The sequence below is a fragment of the Rhinatrema bivittatum genome, chromosome 11 (assembly GCF_901001135.1).
Source record: "Rhinatrema bivittatum chromosome 11, aRhiBiv1.1, whole genome shotgun sequence".
Lineage (NCBI taxonomy): Eukaryota > Metazoa > Chordata > Amphibia > Gymnophiona > Rhinatrematidae > Rhinatrema > Rhinatrema bivittatum.
The window spans coordinates 37,014,455-37,039,400 of NC_042625.1; the positions used below are offsets into that span (position 1 = coordinate 37,014,455).

Sequence of the window (24,946 nt, forward strand, 5' to 3'; positions counted from 1 at the left end):
GGAGAGAAAATGTTGCATGCAGGAAGATCTCCTGGGCAGTTTGACACACAGAACTTTAAAAAAGAAAGCCCCTACTATCTGGCTGAGCAAGTTATCCGGCTAATTTGACAGAGGTATTCAGTGAGAGAAGGGGGCGGGAGGAATTCATCTATTATGAGCACTTTGCATTCACTGGCAAAGAATCAGTCTCCGGGTCTCGCTGACTGTGTCATTCTACAGTTCTCTTCAGCACCTTCCACTGCCTTTCAGGTAGCTTTTCTCTGGTTTTGGGATCATTTAGGTTTTATAGACAGATTTTTGTTTAATACGCTTTAGGGGCTGGGGACTTTCCTTTTGTTTTGAGCTAACACTGGAGGCTACAGCACTGAGAGCCTTCTTCAACTACTTGGGATCTCTTCCCAGCAATGCAGCCCTGCCTTGCAGCAGGGGCCACAGACCATGCGCATTCTGAGTGTAGTCACCAGAGGGCTCTGAATGACCTGAATTTGCTGTTGTGGGTCAGCTTTTGTGCATGTTATCTCTTTCTGGGTTATTGTGGATAGTGCTTTACATGAGTAGGGCTGCTCCTCTGCAAGATTTGGTATCTATGGGTGTTTTATTTTAAATTACTACTTATGCACTCCTACCAGCAGATGGAGACTGAGTAAAGCTGACTCGCTGACCAGGAGCGACAGCGGGACTTGAAACCTGGTCTCCTGGTTTGTAGCCCACTGCTCTAGCCACTAGGCTACTCCTCCACTCCTAAGTATTTCTAGAAAAGCCAAACTGATTAGACTTGAACATGACTATTAACAGTCAACCACTCATGTTTCCAGCCAATTGGGAAACACTGAGCTCAGCCAGAAAGTTAACATTCACTAAACTTAGGGCTGGTTATGTCACTTACCAGTCCTTCAAACGAACAAACAGAAATAACACTCTTTGCTGTCTGCATATAAAGAACAGACTAAAAGCAAGTAGGCAGCCCAGGGGGGGGTGTGGATTGGCCTGCCTTCCTTAAAGGAAAGGAAATTATCAGGTAGGTAATAATTTCTCCTTCCTCTGCACTCAGGCAGGCCAATCCACACCAGTGGGATGTACAAAAGCTACCCCCAAAAAGGGAGAAAGGCTGCCCACAGTCCTGTCAACACTACACGTGCAAAAGTCGCGTTCTCCTGAGCCCTAATGTCCAAACGGTAATACATGGATCAAGTGTGTAAGGAGGACCACTTTGCTGCTTGGCAAATCTTGACGGGAGATAACAACTGAAGCTCTGCCCACGAAACCGCCTGAGCCCTAGTGGAATGTGCCCTAACCTGGCTAGGTAAAAGGTGCTCTGCACCCAAATAGGTGGCCTTGATGACTTTTCACCCAACGGGTATAGTTGCCTACGTCACTGTTCACCTTGTTTACCTCCACCATGGAGCATAAACAGTTGATCAGACTTTCTGAAAAAGCGCATAACCTTCAAGTACTGCACCAGATGCCGCTTGACATCCAAGGCATGCAACAGATGATAATCATGCTCATTCGTATCCTTGTTCAGCATGGGCAAGGAAATAGACTGATTCAAATGAAACTCCAAAACCACTTTTGGCAAAAAGGAAGGTACAGTCGAAAGCTGTACTGCCCCTGGAGCCATTTGTAGAAACAGCTTACAGCAAGAAAAAGCTTGCTGCTCAGAGACCCATCATGATGAACAGATTGCCACGAAAAAAACTGTTTTCAAGGTGAGCAGTCACAAAGAGAGACCACGCAGTGGCCTAAATGTAAGGCCCACCAAAAAATGCAAGACCAGATTAAGGGAAAGAGGTATCGGGAGCCACAAGGGAGGACGTAGAATTTTAACTCCTTTCAAAAACCTGGACACATCTGGATGGGAAGACAAGGTTACACCATTGACTCACCCCCTATAGCAAGCGAGAGCTGCTACCAGCACCTTCAGAGTGTTAAAGGCCAAGCCTTTAACCAAGTTCTCCTGCAAAAATTCCAACATCAGTGGAATTTCAAGTTTGAGTGGATAAGAACCCTGCTCCTCACAACAGCTCGATCACTCTCCAAACTATAACATAAGTTAGAGATGTAGAAAATTTCATGGCCTGGAACAAAATAGAAATCACTGTAGAATAGCCACACTTCAGCAAGTGAGCCTCTTTCAAAGGCCAACTGTAAGACAGTCTCTAATGCAATACATCCTTCCTGAGTGGTAGTCTGAGAGGACTGTCCACCAGTAGCCTCTGAAAATCGGCATACCACGGGTTCCGGAGCCAATCTGGAGCCACCGGAAGTACAGTTTTGGTGTGATTTACAATCTTCCTTTTGGCCCTGCCTTTCATCAGCCATCGTGAGAAGGCATACAACACCCCATTCTGCAGCTAAACCTGAATGAGAACATCAATTTCCAGTGCTCTTGGATCCCTATTACAACTGAAAAACTGTGGTACCTTCGCATTGCCGAAGGTTGCCAATAAATACAAGTAAGGGTGACCCTGACACTTCACTCTGAGTTGAAAGGCTTTGTCTGCCAACTTCCACTCTCCTGGATCCAAGACCTGCCTGCTGAGAAAGTCATCCCTTACATTGTCCTTCCCAGCAATGGGGGAGGTGGATATGTCCAACATCATCCTTACTGCTGAAGATTCCAGTCGCTCAGCAAACCGCAAGCACACCAGTCAAACTGTACACACCTCCAACCGATTGATGGTCCACTGCCGTTCCTTGGCATTCCAGCGACTTGCGCCACCAACTCTTGGTAGAGAGCCCCCCCCACCAACCCAGAAGGCTCACATCTGTCATGAGCACTAACCAGTCCAGTGTCTCCAAGGAAACCTCCTTCTTGAGATGATCCGCTTGTAACCACCACTGCAACTGGATGCTCACCTCCAAAAGAAAGTGCAGTCTCACTGTGTACTTTTGGAACTGCAAATTCCACTGGGAGAGCAACATGCAATGAAGGGGCCATATGTGTGCCCTTGCCCAGAGGACCACGTCCAATGTGACTGCTATTGATCCCAGGACCTGCAAATAAGACCACACCGTTGGGCGAATAGTCCTTCTCAGGGTCTGAACTTGAGTAATTAGCTTCTGAATGCGACTCTCTGGTAGAACACTCTGTCCTGCTCCATATCAAATCACATGCCGAGATACTCTAGTGTCTGAGATGGCTGTAAACTACTCCTGGCCAAGTTTACTACACAGCCTAGCTTCTGGAGCAAGAAGATCACCTTGTGAGAAGCCAAGTGACTCTTTTCTGCACTTTAGGCCTGAATCAACCAGTCAGCCAAGTATGGATGGAACAGAATGCCCTCCTTGCTTAGAGATGCTGCTACTACCACTATGACCTTGGAGAAGATCTTGGGTGCTGTAGCCAGCCCGAAGGGCAGGGCCTGAAATTGATAATGATGTCCCAGAATGGCAATGTAGAAAACACTGATGTTCCTGGCGAATGGGAATATACAGATAGGCCTCTATTAGGTTGAGAGACGTGAGAAATTCCCCTGGTTGTACACTGCTGTTATGATGGAATGCAAAGTTTCCATTCTGAAATGAGTCATGCACAAATGTCGAATGACCCCTTTCAGATTCAGGATGGGCCAAAAAGACCCCTCCAAAATTAGACATTTTTTCTTGGGAACAACAAAATAAATGGAACAGCATACCAAGGCATCCACCTTCAGGAATTGCAAATGATCCCTTGCGTTCGGATCCAAGAGGTACAAACCCATGAAGCACGCCCCCCCTCCTTAAAACTTGCCTCTGGGGCACTCCACTCAAGATCAATTAACTCAAACTAGAACCAGAAGGGGAAAGAAACAGAATGCTTAGTGTAAGGTGACCAATATGAGATGTTTCTTTTTTTAAGCTCCGTCCACAGCAAGCGTCTTCAGAGTCTGAGTCAACAGACTCGACAGCTCATCTCTGTAAAAAAAACAAAAACGGAGTAGAGTCTGATGTGGCTGTAAATGAGGTGGAATTTTTCCCTTTTCTATGGAGAGAAATCCAAGCCCCTATCAGTCATCCGACGTATTATGACCCACATCTCCCTGAACATCTCCAAGGACAGCCTCCCTGCAACGCTTGCCCATAATGGCTGACAAGTCGTAGCCCTAAAGCACACGAACCCTTCTTTAAAGGTTGGTTCGCCCCCGCTGGGTGCCCCTGCAGAAAAGAGTCTGCAGGCCCTGGACAGATTTCTATCCAGGAGAAGGAGGATGGATCCATTCCAGGGCCCACAGTCCCAAACATGACACTCTCCAATCTTTCCTCAGAGATGCCTCTGTCACTGGGAATAAGGAGGGGAGAGGACCTCACCACTGTGTCACCTTCCGCCCCTCTCCCCTCTGGAGTCACTATAGCCCGAGGGGATGTTCCAACATCGCCAAACTTTGCAGCAGCCAAATCGTCTCAAGCATCTAAACAGCACTGATACAGGCTGAAAGAAAACAATGGCTGGACTGCTGAGCCTCACAGATAGCAAGGCACTTTGACCTTTTTGTGCCTGGAGCCATAGCTTTCCCGCACTCGGCTCTAGGCAGCCTCCTGTGCGCATACTAACTGCGACCAGGTGTACACACACAAATATGCGCCCAAAACTGGGCCGTGGCTTTGCACACAAGTAACCCCATGCGCAAACATGTGCTCAAATCTAGGCCGTGGTCTTACGCACACAAACACTCCTACATGCAAATAAATGCTCAATTCTAGGCCACGGCCTTACGCACATAAGTATCATGCACATGCGTGGCAACAGCAGGCCACCTCCATGTGGTGAGAATGCATGCGCACACACCTATGCACATGGGGAAAAAAAAAATCGCTGCCAAAGTCTACCACACAACTGACCAAACCAAGCCAGAGGAGCAGGCCTAGCTCAAAAGCTGCTCAACCCACCGAGCTCAAATCGCCTCCACTCCCCAGAGAAGTGAGAGAGAAAAGGGGATAAGAGATACCAAGGAACAAACACAGAGGAAGAAGGACCCAATAAGGAAAAAAGAGGGAACTGAAACTTCTCTTTTTTTTTTTTTTTTAACCTGAGCTCAGCCCCTCCCTGGCTGAAAGCATGATTGGGTCACTGGCTACAGGGGGAGAGGGTACAAGCCTTCTCCAGCAAGCAGTCCCCTCATCCTTGCTATTGCTTTTATATACATTCTTTTACATCTACACCAGGCTAGGTTCCTTGACAAACCACTCAACTGAGGGAGAGAGCAAACGGGTGTCACCTCAGGAGCTCAAGCAGTGAGTCAATCTTCTATCTTCTCCTATTTTTCTTCTCTTTATTATTATTATTTTTTTAACCACAAACAATCTCCAGTAGGGAGATGCATGTCCACCATCTGCTGGAGATGGAGAATACTGGTGGGCCAATGTCAGGGCAGGGCTATATGTCCGTGATGTCAGCAAGTCAGCTTTACTCTGTCTCCAACTGCTGGTAGGACTGCATAACCCACTGGTGTGGATTGGCCTGCCTGAGTGTGGAGGAAGTGGCTCTTGAACCCAGTGGACTGAGAGGTCAGCCAGACGATAAAGTTCCCCGAGGGTATACATCACTAAAATAAAAGCAGTGCATAATCTTCTGTAGGAAAAACAGTAATGCAATAGAGAGGGCTCTATTTTCTGTAATTCTCAAGCTTGGTTATCCACTGCATACTCTGCCCCTCCCCAGAGCAGCACTCATGCTGAACCTATCAAGAATGCTCCTGACACAGGCTCCTTAAAATGGGTAGGGGCAGCATGGACTATGTAAAACCTTGAAAAAAAAATAAGCCCTTAAAACATTGATGACTGAATCTTCTATAAGTCACTGAGTAGCAAAGACGACGACTAAGTAATTTTACGTGGTTATCTTCAGCCGAATTTTAAGCAGCACCTTTTGTTTGTGGCTGGAAGTGCACCTGAATCGAGCTAGATAAAATATGTCTGGCTAGATTTAGGCTGGCTATTTGTATCACTGGAGTCGCCATTGTAACAGTTAATGACGGCAAATCGCGAGCACAATGGTACACCCAGTGTGCCCAACAAGTTGCTTAGTGTAATAACTGCCACGCCATGCAGGTTACCCCCATGTCTTCTGACCAGCTAGATTTAAACAGCGCTGGAAATCCGCACTGCCTGGCTGGATCTAAAAGCCACTCGTTCTCTGATCAGTTAAAATTTTGAGTGAAATCTGACAGGACAAGTTTTCAATGTCAGAGGCTTACCCCCACTACCTCTCAAAGTTAACCGGGTAATCCTTTTGAAAATTGACCCTTGGGGAAAAAACAAACAAAATACTTTCACCTCCCCATATTACATAATGATTTTCTTTGAGTGACACAAATGTACAGGGATCATTATAATGAAGAAGGCGATGTGTGGTTGGCGAGGTAAATTTAGACTAACGGATTTTCTGTATTGTGGCTGTTTAGTGACCACCACCTCTATTAACTCCTTCATGTAAATGCCGCTACTGTAATACTCATTTTTATTATTGCAACATTGTGATCTGCCTTGTACAGGTTTTTGTTTGAAAACACAGAATACAAATATGAAATTAAATGGTAAATTTTTTTGTCTCTCCCTCCCCAGTCCTTTCTGTTACTTGAGGGAGAAAATGGAAGGATGCTCCTGTGTGCTTGCTGACGTCCTCAAGCTGCAGGGCAGCAACAGCCTCTAGATGTTGACTCTTGGCCTTAAAGAGAGGCCATCCTAAGCACTGCAAGCCATCTGCACCGTGCACTTACCAAGGGGGCAACACGCAAACAAGATTATAACTGGGAAAACTGAGCAGCCATAACCAGAATTCATGAGAGAAGGGCCACTGGGGTTACACTGCATCTGATAGATGCACTTTGCCAATAAAGAAAAACATAGAAAACAAAAAAAGATGTCATTTGAAAGGATCAAGCATTTTGAATCTAAGCATTGCTGTGCAGGGGAAACTATCCCTTTACTTGGAGTAATCTGTCTTACTGAGCTTTTAGGATGCAGATTCAGGGAAGATGCCAAACTGCATCTTTACTTTATTTTGCATTATATTGGGGGCAATTTTCCAACTGTCCGCACTGGGACAGAGTCTGTGGATGCTTTTACTCAAAACTAAAGTCTGCAGACACTTTTGCTTTGAATCTTGCCGTGTGCGTGCAGTGTGCATGGGGCGCTGGTGTCTTTTTCTGCGGGTAAACATTTGCTCGAGAAGTTGGCGCACAGAGGTTAAAGTGCATTCTCCATGTGCACTTTTCTGCTCTTGGAGTGGCTAAAGGCGCACATCTTGTGGAGCGCGGTGTACACTTCCAGCCACAACAGGGGTGAGGGGGGGCAATTTCCAGGTAGGGAATGAACACAATAAAACTGCTTTTATCCCTCCCCCCTGTGAATTACTTTGAAACTTGTCCTCTGAGATGCAAATGTTCAAAGCGCTGCTGAGTGACGAAGTTAACTGGTTAAGCTTTGTCTAGAACTGCAGCTCACTGGCTAAAGTCGGAGCTGAATATGCGGTTCAATCCAAACACACAAAAATGGGTGTAAGTTAGATTTAGGACAGCAATTTGTGCCAACTAAACAGTCTGCACAAATTTAGCCCTGAGTGTGCCCCTTTTTTATCCTGTTAAATCTGTGTGCAGAGCAATTTTGTGCAGACTAATTTCAGTTGATTTTAACCATATATATCTTTCAAATATGATCCCTAACGTGTGGAGGATGCATTTCTTCACTGCCCCTGGACGTTTTATAATTATGGTTATCCTCTGACGCTCTTTAATATTCCTCACACAGCAGTCAGACACAGGTAGCCCCATGTATCTCATTTCTATAAAGCCGTGGTGACATTTGGGAGCAGGGATGGCATGTTGGTTGGAACCCTGAGAATTTGGCTGGGAATTGCCAGACAGGCCACCTTCGCCGAGGACACCATTAAACGTTTCCGCTTCTCCCCCACATGTTTATTGCACAGTTTGTGTTTTTTTAGGGGTTTTTTTTTTTTTTTTTAAATTTCACTTGTCTTAGGAAGAGAGGAGAAAGGAAGAGAGCGCTGTAAGTGGTTTAGGAGATACAAAACAAAAATTTTAAAAAAAGCAGCAGCACCTTTCAGGCAATAAAACATACCAGGATTAGCAAATTTAAATTCGTGAGCTTGGGAAAAAAACAAAACAAAAAAACCAAAACAAAACCAAAAGAATTAATGACATTAAGAAACAGCATAGGCAGGAAGAACTGCAGACCTGGCAAGGAGTGAAGCTCCTCATTCCGTTCCTCAGCAGCGGTTATGGGGATAGCAGCAGGCACGTTTGCACTGGCATTCAAAGGGTTAAAAGCATTGGCACTGAGATGCGAGCGCTCTTCCCATTGTTCGTCATATTTACCCATTAGGGCCTTCCTAATAATTGCCTCCAACCCCATGTTGGTGCTGGAATTTTCTTGGACCGCCTGGCTTCTACAACTGATTGGCCCTGGGAGACAGGAAGTAAGGAAGAGGAGCCAATAGGAAGAAAAAGAAACGGAGAGAAGGGGGGGAGGGAAGAAACAAACAGTCAGCGCATTCTTGCAAGCAACAAACTGTCATATGTTTTCAGCTTCAGGGTGCCGTCAAGGCCAGGGGCTGTGCACTAGAGAAAGCCTATGGAAATAAAAACAACTTACTGGGGGTGGGGGGGGGGGGGGGGGGGGGGGATGGGGATTGTTTCTAGAAATACAAGCACAAGCCCAAGAATGTTGGTGACCTTTTGAGCTCTGTGTGCTAAATTTCCAAGCCTACCAAAAATTTGCACAGCTGATACAACTGAAACAAAAATTAAAATAAGTTTTAAAAAAGCATAAGCAGAATGAATTAATGGGTTTTGACAACTTTTGGTAACTGAAAGCTGTCTAGGGAAGGTTCTGGTTGTTTGTGCTAAAGGTGCACTTAGCAAATGGAACAGTGGAAAGGTCTCACTGTCACCTGAATTTCTGGTCAGCATAATGGGTGCATTGTAACTTTCCCCAGGACAAGACAAGACATCAGAACTACAGATAAAGAGAATATCTTCTGCTGGATAAGACAGAAGACGACCCGTCTTGCCTAGAATTACTACAGTATATTTGGTTCTTGTTCTGGTCCCACCAAGGCCGCACATGTTCTCCTAATTGGAACATAGAACTGGGCAAGTGTGTGGGTCGCAGTATATGATATCTGCCTATAACATCTGGGCAGGCCTCAGGTTCTCAGGTTTAAATTCAACATGGTCAACTCAGCCATTTGTCTTCCTGAGAAAAAAGGGTGAAGCAAACTGTGTTAAACTATTTTGGACAAAGATCCTGAATGACCCTTCTCTTTCTTTTGTAACCTTGTTGTTCATCCATGCTTAGTGTTTCTGAGGCAAAGTTGATGTCTTTTCCTCCCCTCCCCCCCATTTAACCTCTGGAAAAGCCTGTCCCCCCCTCTACTTACAAACCAGCATGTGTTTATTTCCCATCTTTCATCACTGAACCACCAAGAAACAATCCACAAGCAAAATGCTTTACAGGGTTCCCCTGTCAAGAGAGATGATGTACTGCATGGAGTCTAAACTCTAGTGCAACAGGCTCATTCTTTCACAGCTTTCAATATCTCGTAAGTGTAATCTCATATGTACAAACTGCCTTGATTTTATTTGGAAAGGCAGTATTTCAAATTATTAAACTAAAGCACAAGGCATCATCTGAGTGTGAACACAAAATAAGAAACAAAAAACAAGTTCTGTAGCTAGAACTCCCTAGGAGAATTTTTCATAGAAGTGGAATGGGTAGTTGAAAGAACAAATTACCACACTGCTATCCACTAAAGTCTCTGAAATTTAAAACTAAAAGGTTATTATGGTGGGGCAGCTATAGTTGGCATCCTAATATCTTTCTTGGGCAAATACCTGAAATGTGATAGTGTTCTTGGAAGCAAGACAACAAGATTGGTATTATTAGCAGATACTGCAGTGGGACTCTGTAACAGGCGAGGGGAGGATACAGGCTCATCAGTGGGGAAAAGGAAACAAACACTTTTGGCCCACAGGGAAATCTCAGGGTTCAAGCTAACAGGTAGAAAACCCAAAAGCCTATTCTGGGGACTCTAAAACCTTGCTGTTAATAGCAGAACCGTCTGGGGCTTTTCTGTCTAGTAATTTCGTCATGGGCAGGCAGATAAGAAGCCCTTGGCTCATCCAGTTCATTCACTTCCCTAGAGTGTCGCTGCAGACTATACTCCCATCACGGGACATCTACCCACCTTTACCACTGCCCCCTGTAATATCTGATATTTCTCTATGGCCTGAATCCTTTTTCTCTTGCCCACTATGACTACATTAACACATCAAATAATTGATTTTTGTTGTTTGTTGCTATTTTGAGGTTGTAGCTCTCTCTAAAAGATGTTGGGAGAAACTAGGAAAGCTGTCTGAGCAGGGAAGAGAGCATCAACCCTGCATGTAAACTGTCTTCACTGATAAATTCATTATGGGTAATAGGCGTCTCTCATTATCAGGTGAACCATCGCGCTGACAAAGGGCGAGTGCCTTTTCCCCTTAAGCTATTTCTGGGATGAAACAAAAACCTTTTTTGATCAGGCTGCTGCTGACCAGCTTTCATGAAACATTTCTGCTGAGGGCAATCCTGGTGGCTACCATAACAATGCAAAAGGTTTATAAAGTGAATTTAATATTGAGATAGGAATTGCTGCTCAGTCCAGTGTATGGGCCTGCACTTGGGAACTTAGCTAGTGAGATAACTTTACTTTAGTGAGTTCATGCCAGCCTGGGCCTTACATTATATAAAGAGCCAGGGTTGAGTGAGGAAAGCTCTAGAGATAAATGCTCTATATTATTCTAAATTACAAGATTAATTGTTACTAAAGACAGAAAAGCATTTCATGCTTAAGCTATAGAGAACCCGGTTTCATGCATGTCATCAGACTTCAGAAAAACTTAACTGTGTTAAGGTTTGTTAAAGTCAAAGAGACATGGACCCGTCAAAGCAAGGATGATTTGAGGCCACAATAAAACTAATTAGGAAAGTTACCTGTCCCGGTAATTGCTGGCATATTGAAAATCTCGGTCCCAGGCTGTCCTATATCTGGGAAAGGGAAAAAAAAAAAAAAAGACAAAATAACTTGAGATATGGTTTAGAAAAGACAGATAAGGAGAAGCTCCATTTTACAGCACATAAACTGCCATGCACAGTCTATCCAAGGCTGAGAGATTTGTATTTTTATATATTTTTTCATCTCTGTTTTACTAACCTTTACTGCAAGGAAAGAAAGGAGTGACTCATTATAACATTACAATATGATACTTTCTGAAATCTGTATGGAGCCTTCAGCATCATTTGGAAAGGTGAACTAAAAATCCAATTTATTATATATATTTTTGTGCAATAAAAAGGTCAAATAAAAATATAGATAAGGGGATACCTTTTTATTGGACTAACATTACATTTCTTGACTCACTTTCAGAAGCTAACACTCACTTCATTGGGCCAGAAAGATCTGAGGAAGGGAGAGTGAGCTCCTGAAATTGAGTCAGTGCAATATAAAATTGTCACCTTTTATCTTTTTATTTTGCTTATTGACCTTAATTTCTGCCCATTCAAGTAGGCCAAAATGGCAACCACACTACTTTTTCCAGGATATTTCTTGAAATTAACAAGAAAAATACTTTTCTAAATTATGTAGCCTTTGATGGGAAGGGTTGCAGAATGTATAGCTCCAACTTTGCAGAATTGCATGCAATGTGACCAATGCACATCTGGATCTGGCATTATTCTGATGGCCCTGAAAGGCTGTCACAGAGTTTCAGTTGTACTGAAAGTTAAAACCATAGAATGGTACTAAGTCAGCCCTGCTGCTATAAGGCAATCAGCACCAAATAATTAGAGATAAACGCATGTCTTTAATCCTAAGGCAGAAAGTACATAAAAACTGGACACTCTGGACTTTGTGCACTGTTTGGGGAAAAAACAACACATATATAGAGAAAGTGAAGCACACAGGGTCAGTAGTAGAGATGTGTCTTGGAAATCAGTTTCCAGTGGGTCTAATCACTATAGCAGTGTTTCCCAATTCTTTCCTGGAGGTGCACCTAGGCAGTCGGGTTTTCAAGATTACCATAATGTATATGCATGAGATTTAAATTGCATATGATTCTTCCTGCATATTTATTGTGGATATCCTGAACACCAGCCCGGGTAGGTGTACCTTTAGGAGAGGGTTGGGAAACACTGCACTACAGTGTGACCTGAAAGCTCTTGAGGTTCTCCAGATTGAGCTACAGGGTTTTTGTTCTCTTCTTGTGTCTGGGATAGAAAAGCTCAGACACGATAACAACTCAATTGGTGGGGAGTTTTGGAAGCACATGACATGGATGAAGGGCTTTCTGTTTAGCAGTGGAGAAACCTTCAGCAACAGAAAGTGCTACACCAATACTTGCCATTTGGTTGAGTTGTTTGACTTGGTGGTAACTTTCCTTAGAATAATATCGTTTCTCATTAAATGTGTATTTTTCTTTTTAAAACATGTTTATTATTTATTTTCTGGATGAAAAAGGCTAAAGATTAAAATTTTTTGTTCCTTAAGCCCAGGGCTGTCCTGGGGTCACCACAGCTAGTCGGGTTTTCAGGATATAAACAATGAATATGCATTAAGGATGCGCAGTCCTAAAATTTTCTGTTTAGTTCTTTCTATTTGGTTTGTTTAACGTTTATTTTTGGTTCAATTCATTTGCCAAAAAATAAAAGGAAACAAGAAAAACCAAAAACACAAAATGGAAATGTTTTAAAAAAAAAACCCAAAACAAAAAGCCAGGCTTTGATAACCTGGCAGGGCCTTGCTGGGCAAAAACACTGCCCGGGTCCAGCACCAAGGCCTAGGCCTGAGATAGGCCCGGCATTGAGGCTTAGGTGCCAGGTGATGTCGAGCCTAAGCTTCAGCTTCAGCTCCAGGGCCAAGCCTCAGTTATGGGCCCAGCAGGGCGCCGAGCCCTAGGCCTGGACCATACCATTGCTGCTCCTCATCTTGGCACTTGAAAAGTGATGGCATCTGTACAAAGGACGGCACTGAAGTGATGTCACTATGGCACCTTCCACTGGTGCAACCGGTGCCATTTTGTTGTATGGTTGTACATTTCTATGGCCATATATCAATTTGGCGCCATTCTCCAGATGGACAGCATCATTTTTCAAGTGATGGGAGAATGAAAAGAAACTGGAGGCCCTGACCCACGCATAGGCCTCGGCACTGGGCCTAGGACTCAGCACTGACCCCAGCCAAGTGCTACACCCCAACACTGGGCCCGGATTTTTTTTTTTTTTGACTGGGAAAGCCCAGCCAAGGATGCCAGAGGCCAATTTTCTTTTTTTTTTTTTAAATGCTATGAATATGAAAAAACCCGAAATGTTTCAGGTATTTTTGTAGGAGACTATTTTTAGTTTGTTCCATTCAGAACAAATAGAAAATGGCCTCATTCGTCACATTTTTGGCATTCATTAACAAATACATATCTGATACACATGAAATAAATGAGCAAAAACTGGGTTTCTAATGCCATGCCAAGATATAGGAAAATTGGTTCTTACCTGCTAATTTTCCTTCCTGGATTACCACAGATCAGTCCAGACAAGTGGGTTTTGCATCCCTACCAGCAGATGGAGGCAGAGAATAAAAACTTTTCAGGCATTGCTACATAACCAAGAATGCCACCTGCAGTCCCTCAGCATTGACCTGTACCCAAGCCAAGATGAATACTTCCAAACCAAAACCCATCAAATGATTCCCATCTGGGTCGGTTGAGCAAAGTAGGAAGTTGAAGCTCCCTGAAAAACCAGAGATCCCCTCTTCTCAAGATGAGAGAAAAGACAAACCTTAACTATCTAACAAAAATTTTGCAAATACAAATGTCAGCATAATCAGAATTCAGAAGCGAGGAAGGTCTTTTGGACAAAGGCAGGGGCTGGGCTTCTGGACTGATCTGTGGTTTTCCAGGAATGAAAATTAGCAGGTAAGAACCAATTTTCCTTTCCTAGTCATACCCCAGATCAGTCCAGACAAGTGGGATATACCTAAGCCCCTCAACAATGGGCGGGAACCCAAAAGACCCGCATGCAGCACATTCTCCCCAAACATTGTCTCCTTTGGTGCCCATCAATCCAGGTGGTAATGCTTGGTAAATGTGTGCAGTGATGACCAAGTTGCAGCCCGACAAATCTCCAATGGAGAAATGAGCTGACACTCTGCCCAGGAAGAAGCTGTGCCTTTGTAGAATGTGCTCGCAATCCCACTGGAGGTGGCCGTCCCTCACAGATATAGACAGACAGTATTGTTTCGCTCAGCCAGCGCACAATCGTGCTCTTAGAAGCCTTGCATCCTCTCTTTGATCCACTGAACAAAACAAAAAGATGATCAGACTTCCTAAAGTCATTAGAGACTTTTAAATAACGCAACAGTGATCGACGAACGTCCAATAAGTGAAACTCTTTGCCTAGGGTGCATCTTATGCCAAATGTGGAAACGCTGGCAACTTCATCGTCTGATTGAGATGGAAGGAGGACACCACCTCTGGCAAAAATAACGGAACCATACATAGTGACATTCCGTCGACCGAAATTCTCAAAAAAGGTTCCCTACATAACAAGGCTTGGAGCTCCAAAATCCACCTAGTTGAACAAATGGCCACCAGAAAAACCTATCTTCAGGGAAAGACCCTTTAAAGACACCCTTCGCAGCAGTTCAAAGGGGATGCCACAGAGGACCTGAAGCGCCCGATTAAGGCTCCACGTCGGGCAAACCCTACATATCAGAGGATGCAAAGCTTCACCCCTATGAGGAAGCAAACAATGTCCAGAAGAATTGCCAGCAGTCTCCCTCGAATCTTGCCTTGAAAACAGCCCAAAGCTGCCACTTACACTCGGAGTGAGTTAAGCCAAACTCTTGGCCAGTCCACTTTGCAAAATGGCTAAGACCTGAGAACCATCTACCTGCAAAGGAGCTATATAATTCTCCAAGCACCAAGCCTCAAAACCTCTCCATACCCGAATATATGCCAGAGAAGTGGAGAGTCTCCTAGCTTGAAGCAGTCATAAATACCGGCCCCAAATATCCCTTCAAGCGAAAATAGCTACCTCTCAAAAGCCAAGCCACTAAACAAAAGTGATCCACCCGCTTTGAAAGGATGGGCCCTGACACAGAAAACCCTGCAGGTGCCCCAATCGGAGTGGTCCATCTACTTCCATGTGAAAGAGATCCATAAACCACGGTTGACACAGCCACTCTGGTGCCACCTGAATCACCCTGCCTGGATGTTACTCTATGTGATTTAACATTCGATCTACGAGAGGCCACAGGGGGAAACATGTATAGCAGAAATCTTGAGGGCCAAGGATGGACCACAGCATCGATCAATGCGTGAAAAGTTTTTATTCTCTGCCTCCATCTGCTGGTAGGGATGCAAAACCCACTTGTCTGGACTGATCTGGGGTATGAACAGGAATTCATGCTTGGAAATCCTGTAAACCCGAACAGCTCTGGGGACCTCAGGACAGGTTTGGGAAGCCCTTCCTTTAGGAACAGTCATTTGCCAGTAAAGGGGGTCATTCTGATATCATTTAAGGGGAGCATTTTATCCAAAGCCATTGGTGGCAAAATGTGACCTACCTGAATTAGAGTTTCATTTTCAAGCATCCCACAAAGCAGAGTTGCTTACCTGTAACAGGTGTTCTCCAAAGACAGCAGAATGTTAGTCCTCATACATGGGTGACATCATCAGATGGATCCCCGACATGTAAAACTTATGTCAAAGTTTCTAGAACTTTGACTTGCCACACTGGTCATGCCCAACATGCCCTATACCAAGCGTCCACGCAGGATCCCTCTCTAGTCTTATAACATAGAATTAAATAGAAATAGAAAAAAATATGAGAAATCCAACTCTGCGGGATGGCGGGTGGGTTTCATGAGGACTAACATCTTGCTTGTCCTCAGAGAACACCTGTTAAAGGTAGGCAACTCTGCTTTCTCAGAAGACAAGCAGGATGGTAGTCTTTACACATGGGTGAATCCTTAGCTACAGGCTGCTCCCCAACATAAAAGGGGACCAACAGATACTCAAATCAGGTGCCAACAGCACAACAACAATGGTGCTGTTGGTAACAGAGAGGGAGACAGCCTGAACCCAAACAATGGGCCCTAGGTGGGAAAGAGTTGGGTTCTACACTTCAAATAGATTCTGAAGGACAGATTGGCCGAACCTGTTGTGTCGGCCATCCCTATCCAAGCAATAGTGAGATGTGAATGTGTGGTGAGAACTCCACGTCACAGCCTTGCAGATCTCCATGGAAACTGCTCGCAAGTGGGCCACCGAAGCTGCCATGGCTCAGACAGAATGAGCCTTGCTATCACTGCCAAGAAGCAATCCTGCCTGCGCATAACAGAAGGAGATACAATCTGCTAGCCAATTCGACAGTATCTGTTTGGCAAAGGAAATGCCCAACCTATTCCTATCAAAAGGAACAAAAAGTTGGGTGTATTGTCTATGGGCTTCTGTCTGCTCTAGATAGAAGGCTAAGGTTCACTTGCTGTCCAAACTGTTCAGGGCTCGTTTGCCTTAATGTGAACGGGGGCCTGGGAAAAAATGTTGGCAGGACGATGGACTAGTTAAGATGGAAGTCCCATCACCACCTTAGGCAGGAACTTACGAGTGCATACGCAAGACCACCCTGTCATTATAAAACTTAGTGTAAGGTGAATGTCACTAAGGCCTGGCGCTCACTGACCCTGCATGCTGAGGAGACTGCCATCAAAAATATGACCTTTCAGGTCAGGTGTGCACCTATGACTTTATAGGTGCGCAGTGGCTCAAAGGAAGCTTTTATCAGCTGAGCTAACACCACTTTGAGGTCACAAGACACAGCAGGAGGCCTTAAGGGAGGCTTCAACTGAAGCAGGCCCCACATGAAGTGTACAACTATAGTCTGTACAGAGCTGGGCATACCATCTACACCATGGTGGTATGCACCAAATATACTCAGATGAACTCCAACAGAGTTGGTTTTCAAGCCAGCTTCCAACAAGTGTAGAAGGTAATCAAGCAGTTTTTGTTTGGGGCAGGAGAAAGGATCTAGGGCCTTCTGCTCACATCTCATGGAAAACCTCTTCCACTTCAGTCCATAGGACTTTCTAGTGGAAGGCTTTCTAGAAGCCACCAGGACCAGAGATACATCTTCTGAAAGATTGAATGGTTGTTAAACTAACCTCTCAATATCCAGGCTGTAAGTGACAGGCCCTGGAGGTTGTGATGTCTCAACCGGTCTTGATCTTGCATGATGAGATCTAGGGAAGTCTCTAGACTGATCGGCCTTCAGATGGACAACTCTTGCAGGAGTGGAAACCAGACCTGTCTCAGCTAATAAGGGGCTATGAGTATTATAGTCCCCTTGTCCTCGAGAAGCTTCAAGAGAGACTTCGCTACTAAGGGAATCTGAGGATATGCATACAGAAGATCTTTGTCCCAATGTCCGGCAAGGGCATCCGAGGTTGGTTTGCTGTCTGTCCTGTACAGGGAGCAGAACAGAGGCACCTTCCTGTTGCAAGGGGATGCGAAGAGATCCATGTCCAGTTTCCCCTAGAGGCAAAATATCCAATTTGCATGGTCCAGAGACCACTCATGGGGTCTGAAGGCACGACTCAGTCTGTTCGCTAACACTTTCTGCGTTCTGGCCAGATACATGTCCCTGAGCACCAACCCCTGGGATAGGGCACATGATCAGATTTGGACCGCTTCCTGACACAGGATGTATGAGCCCATACCTCCCTGCTTGTTGACTTGTTTGAATCAGGACAACTCTGTTGGACAGCAGATATCTGAAAGCCCACAGCGCATACCTGATTGCCCAGAGATCTAGGAAATTAATTTGGCAACAGCTTTCCTGGGCAGACCAGAGACCCTGATGCCGAGCCCATCTACATGAGCTCCCCAGCCCAGGCTGGTCGCATTCATAGTTAGAACAATTTGGGAAGGAAGATGTTGGAATGAGATCCCCCGTTCCAGATTCGAAAGTACACACCATCAGGACAAAGAGTCCTGGAGGGGCGAGGTGATTTGGATGCGATACTGGATATTTTGTGTGGCCTGACACCACTGTGACCTCGGGGTCCATTGGACCTTTCGCATGTGCAGTTGTGTCAAGGGAGTGGCATGGACAGCTGCAGCAATATGGCCCAACAACCTCAACATGTGCCAGGCTGACACCTGCTGGCTCTACTGAATCTCTACTACAATGGTCATCAAAGTGATGGCCCTTTGACAAGGCAGGAAGGCCTTGGCCTGAGCCGTGTCTAGCAGGGCTCCTATGAAGTCCAATTGAAGTGATGGGCTGAAATGGGACTTTGAGTAGTTGATGACAAATCCTAGTGACTTCAACATCCGGATGTTCAAGCGCATGACCTGAGGGCCCCTGCTTGAGATGTGCTATTGACCAGCCAATTGTCCAGATAAGGGAAAACATATCTCCAGCCTGTGGAGGTGCACTGCCACCTCAATCAGGAATTTTGTGAAGACCCGTGGGGCTGACCCTAGCCCAAATGGCAACACCCGATACTCGGCATGCTGTTTTCCCTCCACAAATCTGAGATACTTCCGGTGACTTAGGAAGATCTTGATGTAGGTGTACTCGTCCTTTAGATTGGGAGAGCACAGCCAGTCCTCTTTTTGTAAAAGGGGATCAAGGTGCCCAGGGAAACTATCTTGAACTTTTCCTTTTTGATAAATCTGTTCAAGGCTCTTAGGTCAAGGATGGGATGGAGTCCTCCTGTTTTCTTTGGAATCAGGAAGTACCTAGAGTAAAATCCCCACCCTCTTTGCCCTGGGAGTACGGACTCAACAGCTCTGGCTGTTAAGAGGGAGAAAAGCTCCATAAGAAGTACCTCCTGAAACCAGCCCCCCAAAACGGGCTTGGAGGGCAAATTGGTGGGGCACCCAATAGATTCAATCAGTACCCTTGGCGGACAATGGAAAGATCCCACTGGTCTGAGGATATACTGGTCCACTGGTTTGTAAAGAACCGCAGCCTGTCCCAAACTGGCAGATCCATAGCCCAGGGTATGGGTAACTGGACTATGCTCCCTATGACCCAGTCAAAACCCCGTCCCTAGAGTTGACTGAGGCGCCAGCTGGGCCTTGGGGGCTCTTTGCTGCCTGGGACAGCTGCGGGAGCCCTGATGCTGCTGATGGGAGCGAGTGGGAGGAGGTCAGTACTTCCTCTGGCGAAAGAAAGACTTCTGCCCTGATCTCGCTGACCTCATAGCAGAGGAGGATGAGTCCGGAGTGCTGGTGGAACGTTATTGGAGGGTTCCATGTTAGTCCCAGAGCTAGGCCACCACATACATCTTATCTCCAAAGAGATTCTCCCCAGTACATGGCATGTCAGCGGGTCTTTCCTGTACCTCTGGTCGAAGATCCGAGGCCCACAGCCATGTCATTCTGCTGGCACCGATTCCTGCTGTAGAGACTCTCGATGCAGTAGGTTGCTTGGATCTCGTGTTTTCTGCACTCCAGGCCCTTATGCACCAGCGACATGAGAGTGTCCTGTTGCTGCTGAGGCAACTGCTTGGCCAACTCCTGCACCTGCTTCCAGATGTCCCGTGAGTACTGGCTCGTTTAGAGCTGGTAAGAAGTTATGCAGGCAATATGCATAGCTCCCTGAAAAACCTTCCTCCCAAGGGTGGCCATCGCTCTGTGATTCTTCCCCAGGGGCACTTAGGAATGGGTCTGAGACCACATGGTTCTCTTGAGAGCAGATTCAACTACCACCGACTAGTGGGAAAGGTGTCACTTATCAAACCCAAGAGCCTTCTGGATGAGGTAAAGCCCGTCAACCTTCTTATTCATAGGAGGCACTGTGAGGGGGTGTTCCCACATCCTCAGTAGTAACTCTAAGGATATTGTGTACCGGGACCTCCACGATCTCCTTAGGAAGCTCCACAAACTGGAGGATTTCAAGCATTTTGTGCCTTGGCATCCTTCTCCGTCAGTAACTGAAACAGGATACCATCACCTTACAAACCCTGTGAAGTTAAGTCTTCAGGTGGAGACTTCCTTTGCTATTCTGGAGAAGGCTCTGAAGGGAGATCCTCAGAGCCATCAGAGTTGGACACCATGGTGTCATCCTGTCAAGGGCTAAAGGGGACCTCATCCTCACTGAAATTGACAGGGGATGGGGCCCTAGGCGCTTGGCCTTTCTCCAGAGGTGCAGGCACCGGCGGAGCTGGACAGGGGGCTGCAGGCCTTGGTGTCTCAGCCCACCTAGGTGGAGCTTCCTCCTCCAAGGAACTGGCCACGACCACCAAATTGGCAGGTGGAGGCTGCGGTGCCCTGACGGGCAACGCTGCCACCCCAGAAACAGATGGCAGCTGGATCGATAATGCGCCAGTGAGCACATGGAGCTTCTCCAACTGAAGTTCCAAGATGGACGGTACCGTATCCAGTGCCGTCTGTGCCATAAGATTGGTGCCCCCACTTGACTGCCAGTTGTACTCGCTGCTCAAGCTCCTTCTCAAATATTGCCAATGCCAACACTGGCTGGGGGAAGGAGGGTAGCCAGATCCCCTTTGGAACCAAGATGAGGACTGGTGACTGGAATTAGGACTGGTGGAGACCGTCACGGACCCCCAGCCTCGATTGAGGACTGCACTCCTTGCCGCAAAGTCACTTTGGGAGTATCATAGCATGGGCTGGCGCATCCCTGTGCCTGGCACTATGCATAGACTGAAACAGATGCCAATGCTTCTTTGGCTTCCCTCAATGCTCGGCACGGTCTTTCCCCGGTGCCAAGGCCGAATACTAGGAAATAGACGTCCTCAGCCTGGAGAAGCCTGATGAGCTAGACATTGGCGCCCCTATCTGCCAATGGTCCCACTGATGTTGATGGCTCAGTGTCCATTGTTGCAGCTCTGTGGTCCTTCGATGTCAATGGCTTAGTCTTCTCCAGCCTGAAAAGGCGCTCATCTTATTGAGCCGAAGATGACGTCCTTTCAGGGTCATCTGGGCACATTTGCTGCAACCCCAGATGTCATGTGATGCCCCTGGGCATAGTACACATTCATCAAGGGAATCTGTGATAGACATGGTCCTCAGGCACCGAGAGCATCGCTTAAACCCAGATGCAGCTATGAAATAAATGGGAAACAAGATCAAAATCGATGGCAACAGATGTCGATGTTTGTTGGGCACTGAAGCCCAGCTTCACCGTGGGTAATTGACCGCGAAAGGAAACTTACCAATAAACCTTGAAAGCCCTGACTTGGAACACTATGGGGAGGACAGAGAGGGACCCAGCATGAAATGCAGGCAAAGAAAATCATGTGAAAGCAGAAAAAATATGATCAGCTCTTCAACAGAAGCCAAAAATGAGCTCACAAACTGCGATATTGCAGCTCCACAGAAAAAGAGAGACTGAAGACGGACCCCGTGTGGACACATGGTGTAGGGTATGCTGGGCATACCCAGTATGGCAAGCCAAAGTTCTAGAAACTTTGACATTAAGTTTTCCATTTCGAGGCTCCATCTGATGATGTCACTCATGCATGAGGATTAACATCCTGCTATCTTCGAAGAATTAAATTAAACTCTTATCTCACACTGTTGATTGCGAATGAGTGACTGGACACAGTTCTAGGACAGAATCCCAATGGCTGAGAACATTAACCACACCTAGTTTTCACAATAATCCCTAAAACTTCTGAAGTTTAGCCTGCGATGGCAATAATCCCTCTCATTGCAGCATTTACTATTGGCTGGGGCTGTTGCTTAAATTTTGTTTGCCCTTTTCAGTTATACCCACCCTTCACATCTGAGTTTCTTCTTTAATGGCTAAAACTGACCAGAATGACACTTTACAATAAACCTTCATCTCGTGTTGCTTTTTTCTGTTTATACATTTTTCCAGTTAATGCACTATGGAATTTAACCTGTGCTTTCTTTCCTCATAATATGATCAGACAACTGGTTTAATTCTGGCTGATGCCACCAGCAAGTAAAATAAAGGCCTTTGCAGTTCAGCAATGCACCAAACAGGAACCAAACAGAAAACAATAAAGGTTCCTTTATTTTTCTTGTTTTTTGGAGGGCAGCAGGGTGGAAGGGGAAATTTCCTCCTCTTGCTTTGAGCTTGTGGTTCAGTCAGAATCAGAGCTGGGGTCTAGCACTACGGGTCTTCATTCACAACTTCCCAGGAAATTCCCCCCTCCCCTTATTTCCCACCCACTACAACTAGTCTGATCATTGTAGCAATAGTCCTGAGGCCGGGAGTTGTGCACCAGGGGCTCCTTCAAGAACCCTGTATCATGAGCTCTAAATAGGGTCACCAAGTGTCACTCTATTGATGACCACAGCTTCCTTACCACCAGGGGCTGTGAATGCTTCCTCTGCTGCTTCCCCAGCCTCGACTGACCCTGGCTACAGAAGAACCCATCCAGAAATTGACCTGGGGACCCTTCCACATGGCAGCACTTGCCACTGAACTGGTCTCCTCTGAAATTTTCTGCTTTCTATTGGGTGTGGTAATTTTTGAGCCACGGAGCACAGTATCCCAATGTTCCCCCCGCATCCAATCAGTGCCGCAGTAGAAGAAACATGGAAAGTCTTACTATACTTGGGCTCGCTCCTGTTGGCTGAACTAAGCTTTTTAATGATCTCCTGTTTCTTGGACTTAACCATAGCCGAGTTGCTCTCGGTCAGCTTACTGAAGAAGGCAGGAGGCTGTGTGTTGTTTCCCGGGGACTTGGAATCCATTCTGCAAAATGTCCAACAACAAAAAAATCCAAAATCAATAATGCAGGCAAGGGTGACGTGATAATTACTGCACATGCATGCTGAAATTATTTTAAGGAAATAACTCAGAGATGAACAGGGCTAAAAAGCCTTGGCTAGGCCACCTTCCCCAGTCCCTGCATAGTTCACCTTTGCTCGGACTGCTCTCCTTCCCTGTGCAAACTGGGATACATGGCACTTCTTGCGTACTCAGACTGTCCCATGTTCTCAGGTGGTGAAACAGGTTCAATGCCATCTTCTGATCCGCTTAAAGCTTTCCTCTGCTCAGGAGACCTAAGTGGGAGGGAGAGGAGGGGGCACAGAAGGCAGGAACATTATTCCATCATACACTGCGGTGTCTCTCTCTATGCAGAAGCCACAGCATGTCACACATGTACCACCCTAACTAAATACATGTCAGTCAGGAATCCATTTTTGTAGAAATTCCCAACACAATAGACAGTAAAAAAATCGTATGTTATATTATACAGTACCGCTTAATATACCACAAAATACTTTGGCACTCTTTGGACTAAACCGATAAAGTTTTTCTCCCACCATGTACCTAGGGAAAAATAAATCCCTCTGCTAAACTTGGGTTGGGCTTCCATTCTTTGAGGCTAGACTGCATCGTATTGTTCCCCTATCTTACCGTTTATCTCCTTCGGTCTTTGGGGAGATCCTTGCAGCTTGTCCAATCTCCTGCTGCTGGAGTAGTCCATCACTGGGAGTTCTCCGCAGGTCCAGAATGGGGCATGAGGCCCCCGGAAAGGAATATATGGGTGCCTGAAGCTGGGGATTTATCTGCTGAGGGTGGTTACGTGTGTAATCTTGGGTAATTACCTCCTGCAAGAACAAAAAGTCTTACAGAACTTCTCCAAGATGTTGGATTCTCCTACCTTCAAGTCTACTCAAACATGGAGAAAGGGCGGGTTATACAGGGACTGACCTACAGTAACAAGCTCATCTGAAAGGTTATTTTGGTAAGCTCTGTGACAAAACGTACTAGAGGTTTAAAACTTCTCAACCATCCTCTATAAAACAGACAAATGTATTCTTAAATACAGGAGGTCTATCTAATGGCTCAGCACAGGAACATATTCAACAGAATGAAAAGTCAAAATATGTATAAGTGATGAGGCAGAGGTAAAAAGCAAGATAATTACATCTCACTTTCATACTCTCCACGTGCAGCTTACTACTGTTCTCCCTTCTGCTTCCCTTAATATCACAAGAGGCATGAGCAACAAGGAATTGGATCTAGTTTTTGGGATCTTTCAGATACTGCCACCACTGGAGATGGGACGCTGAGCTCAATGAACCTTTGGTCTACCCCAGCATGGTACATAGGAAAATTGGTTCTTACCTGCTAATTTTCGTTCCTGTAATACCATGGATCAGTTCAGACTGCTGGGGTTTTGTCTCCTTTCCAGCAGATGGAGACAGAAAAACTTGAAGAGCACCCCCTCTTAACCTGGTGTGCCACCTGCATCTCTTCAGTATGAACATTACCAATGCAGAACATAATAAAAGGATATAGTACAGATCAAGCAAAAGTAAACATAAACTTGGAAAACCTGAGTACAGGATAAGGAGAAACCTGTAGCCTTCTGCAGTGCTTGGAACAATTAGAGCGGACTCAAGAAACAGACTGATTATCCCCCCAATGGGAGGGCATCTGGACTGATCCGTGATACTACAGGAATGAAAATTAGCAGGTATGAACCAATTTTCCTTTCTCTGTACGTACCCGGATCAGTCCAGATTGCTGGGATGTACCAAAGCTTCCCTATCTGGGGTGGGACTGCGAGAGTCCCGCTCGAATGACACTGCTCCCGAAACTGCTGATGTCCGGTGCCTGGATGTCCAAACGGTAGTGCCCGGCAAAAGTATGTAAAGACTTCCAGGTCACTGCCATGCAAATTTCTTGTGGCGAGACAAACTGGCACTCTGCCCAGGAAGCAGCTGGAGACCAAATCGAATGCGCTTTCAAAATATCAGGGACAGTTCGTCCGCAGCAAATGTAAGTGGAAGCCATGGCCTCCTTCAACCAACAGGCTATAGTTGCCTTCGACGCTTTGTGACCCTTCTTAGCGCCGCTCCACAAAACATAATGAGGATCCGAAACCCAAAAAGGTATTCATAACCTCAAGATAAAGCAACTGCACCCTTCTAACATCTAGACTCCTCAACTTCCT

At 45.8% G+C, this 24,946-nt stretch overlaps 1 protein-coding gene across 1 annotated transcript in view; it reads right to left on the reverse strand.

The window, feature by feature from the left end:
- NCOR2 (nuclear receptor corepressor 2) overlaps positions 1-24,946 on the reverse strand; it is a 545,866-nt gene that overhangs the window by 9,801 nt on the left and 511,119 nt on the right. The window contains 5 exon segments of the mRNA XM_029571687.1: positions 8,175-8,402; positions 10,975-11,028; positions 22,586-22,731; positions 22,899-23,042; positions 23,401-23,594. Coding sequence (XP_029427547.1) covers positions 8,175-8,402; positions 10,975-11,028; positions 22,586-22,731; positions 22,899-23,042; positions 23,401-23,594 — 766 coding nt within the window.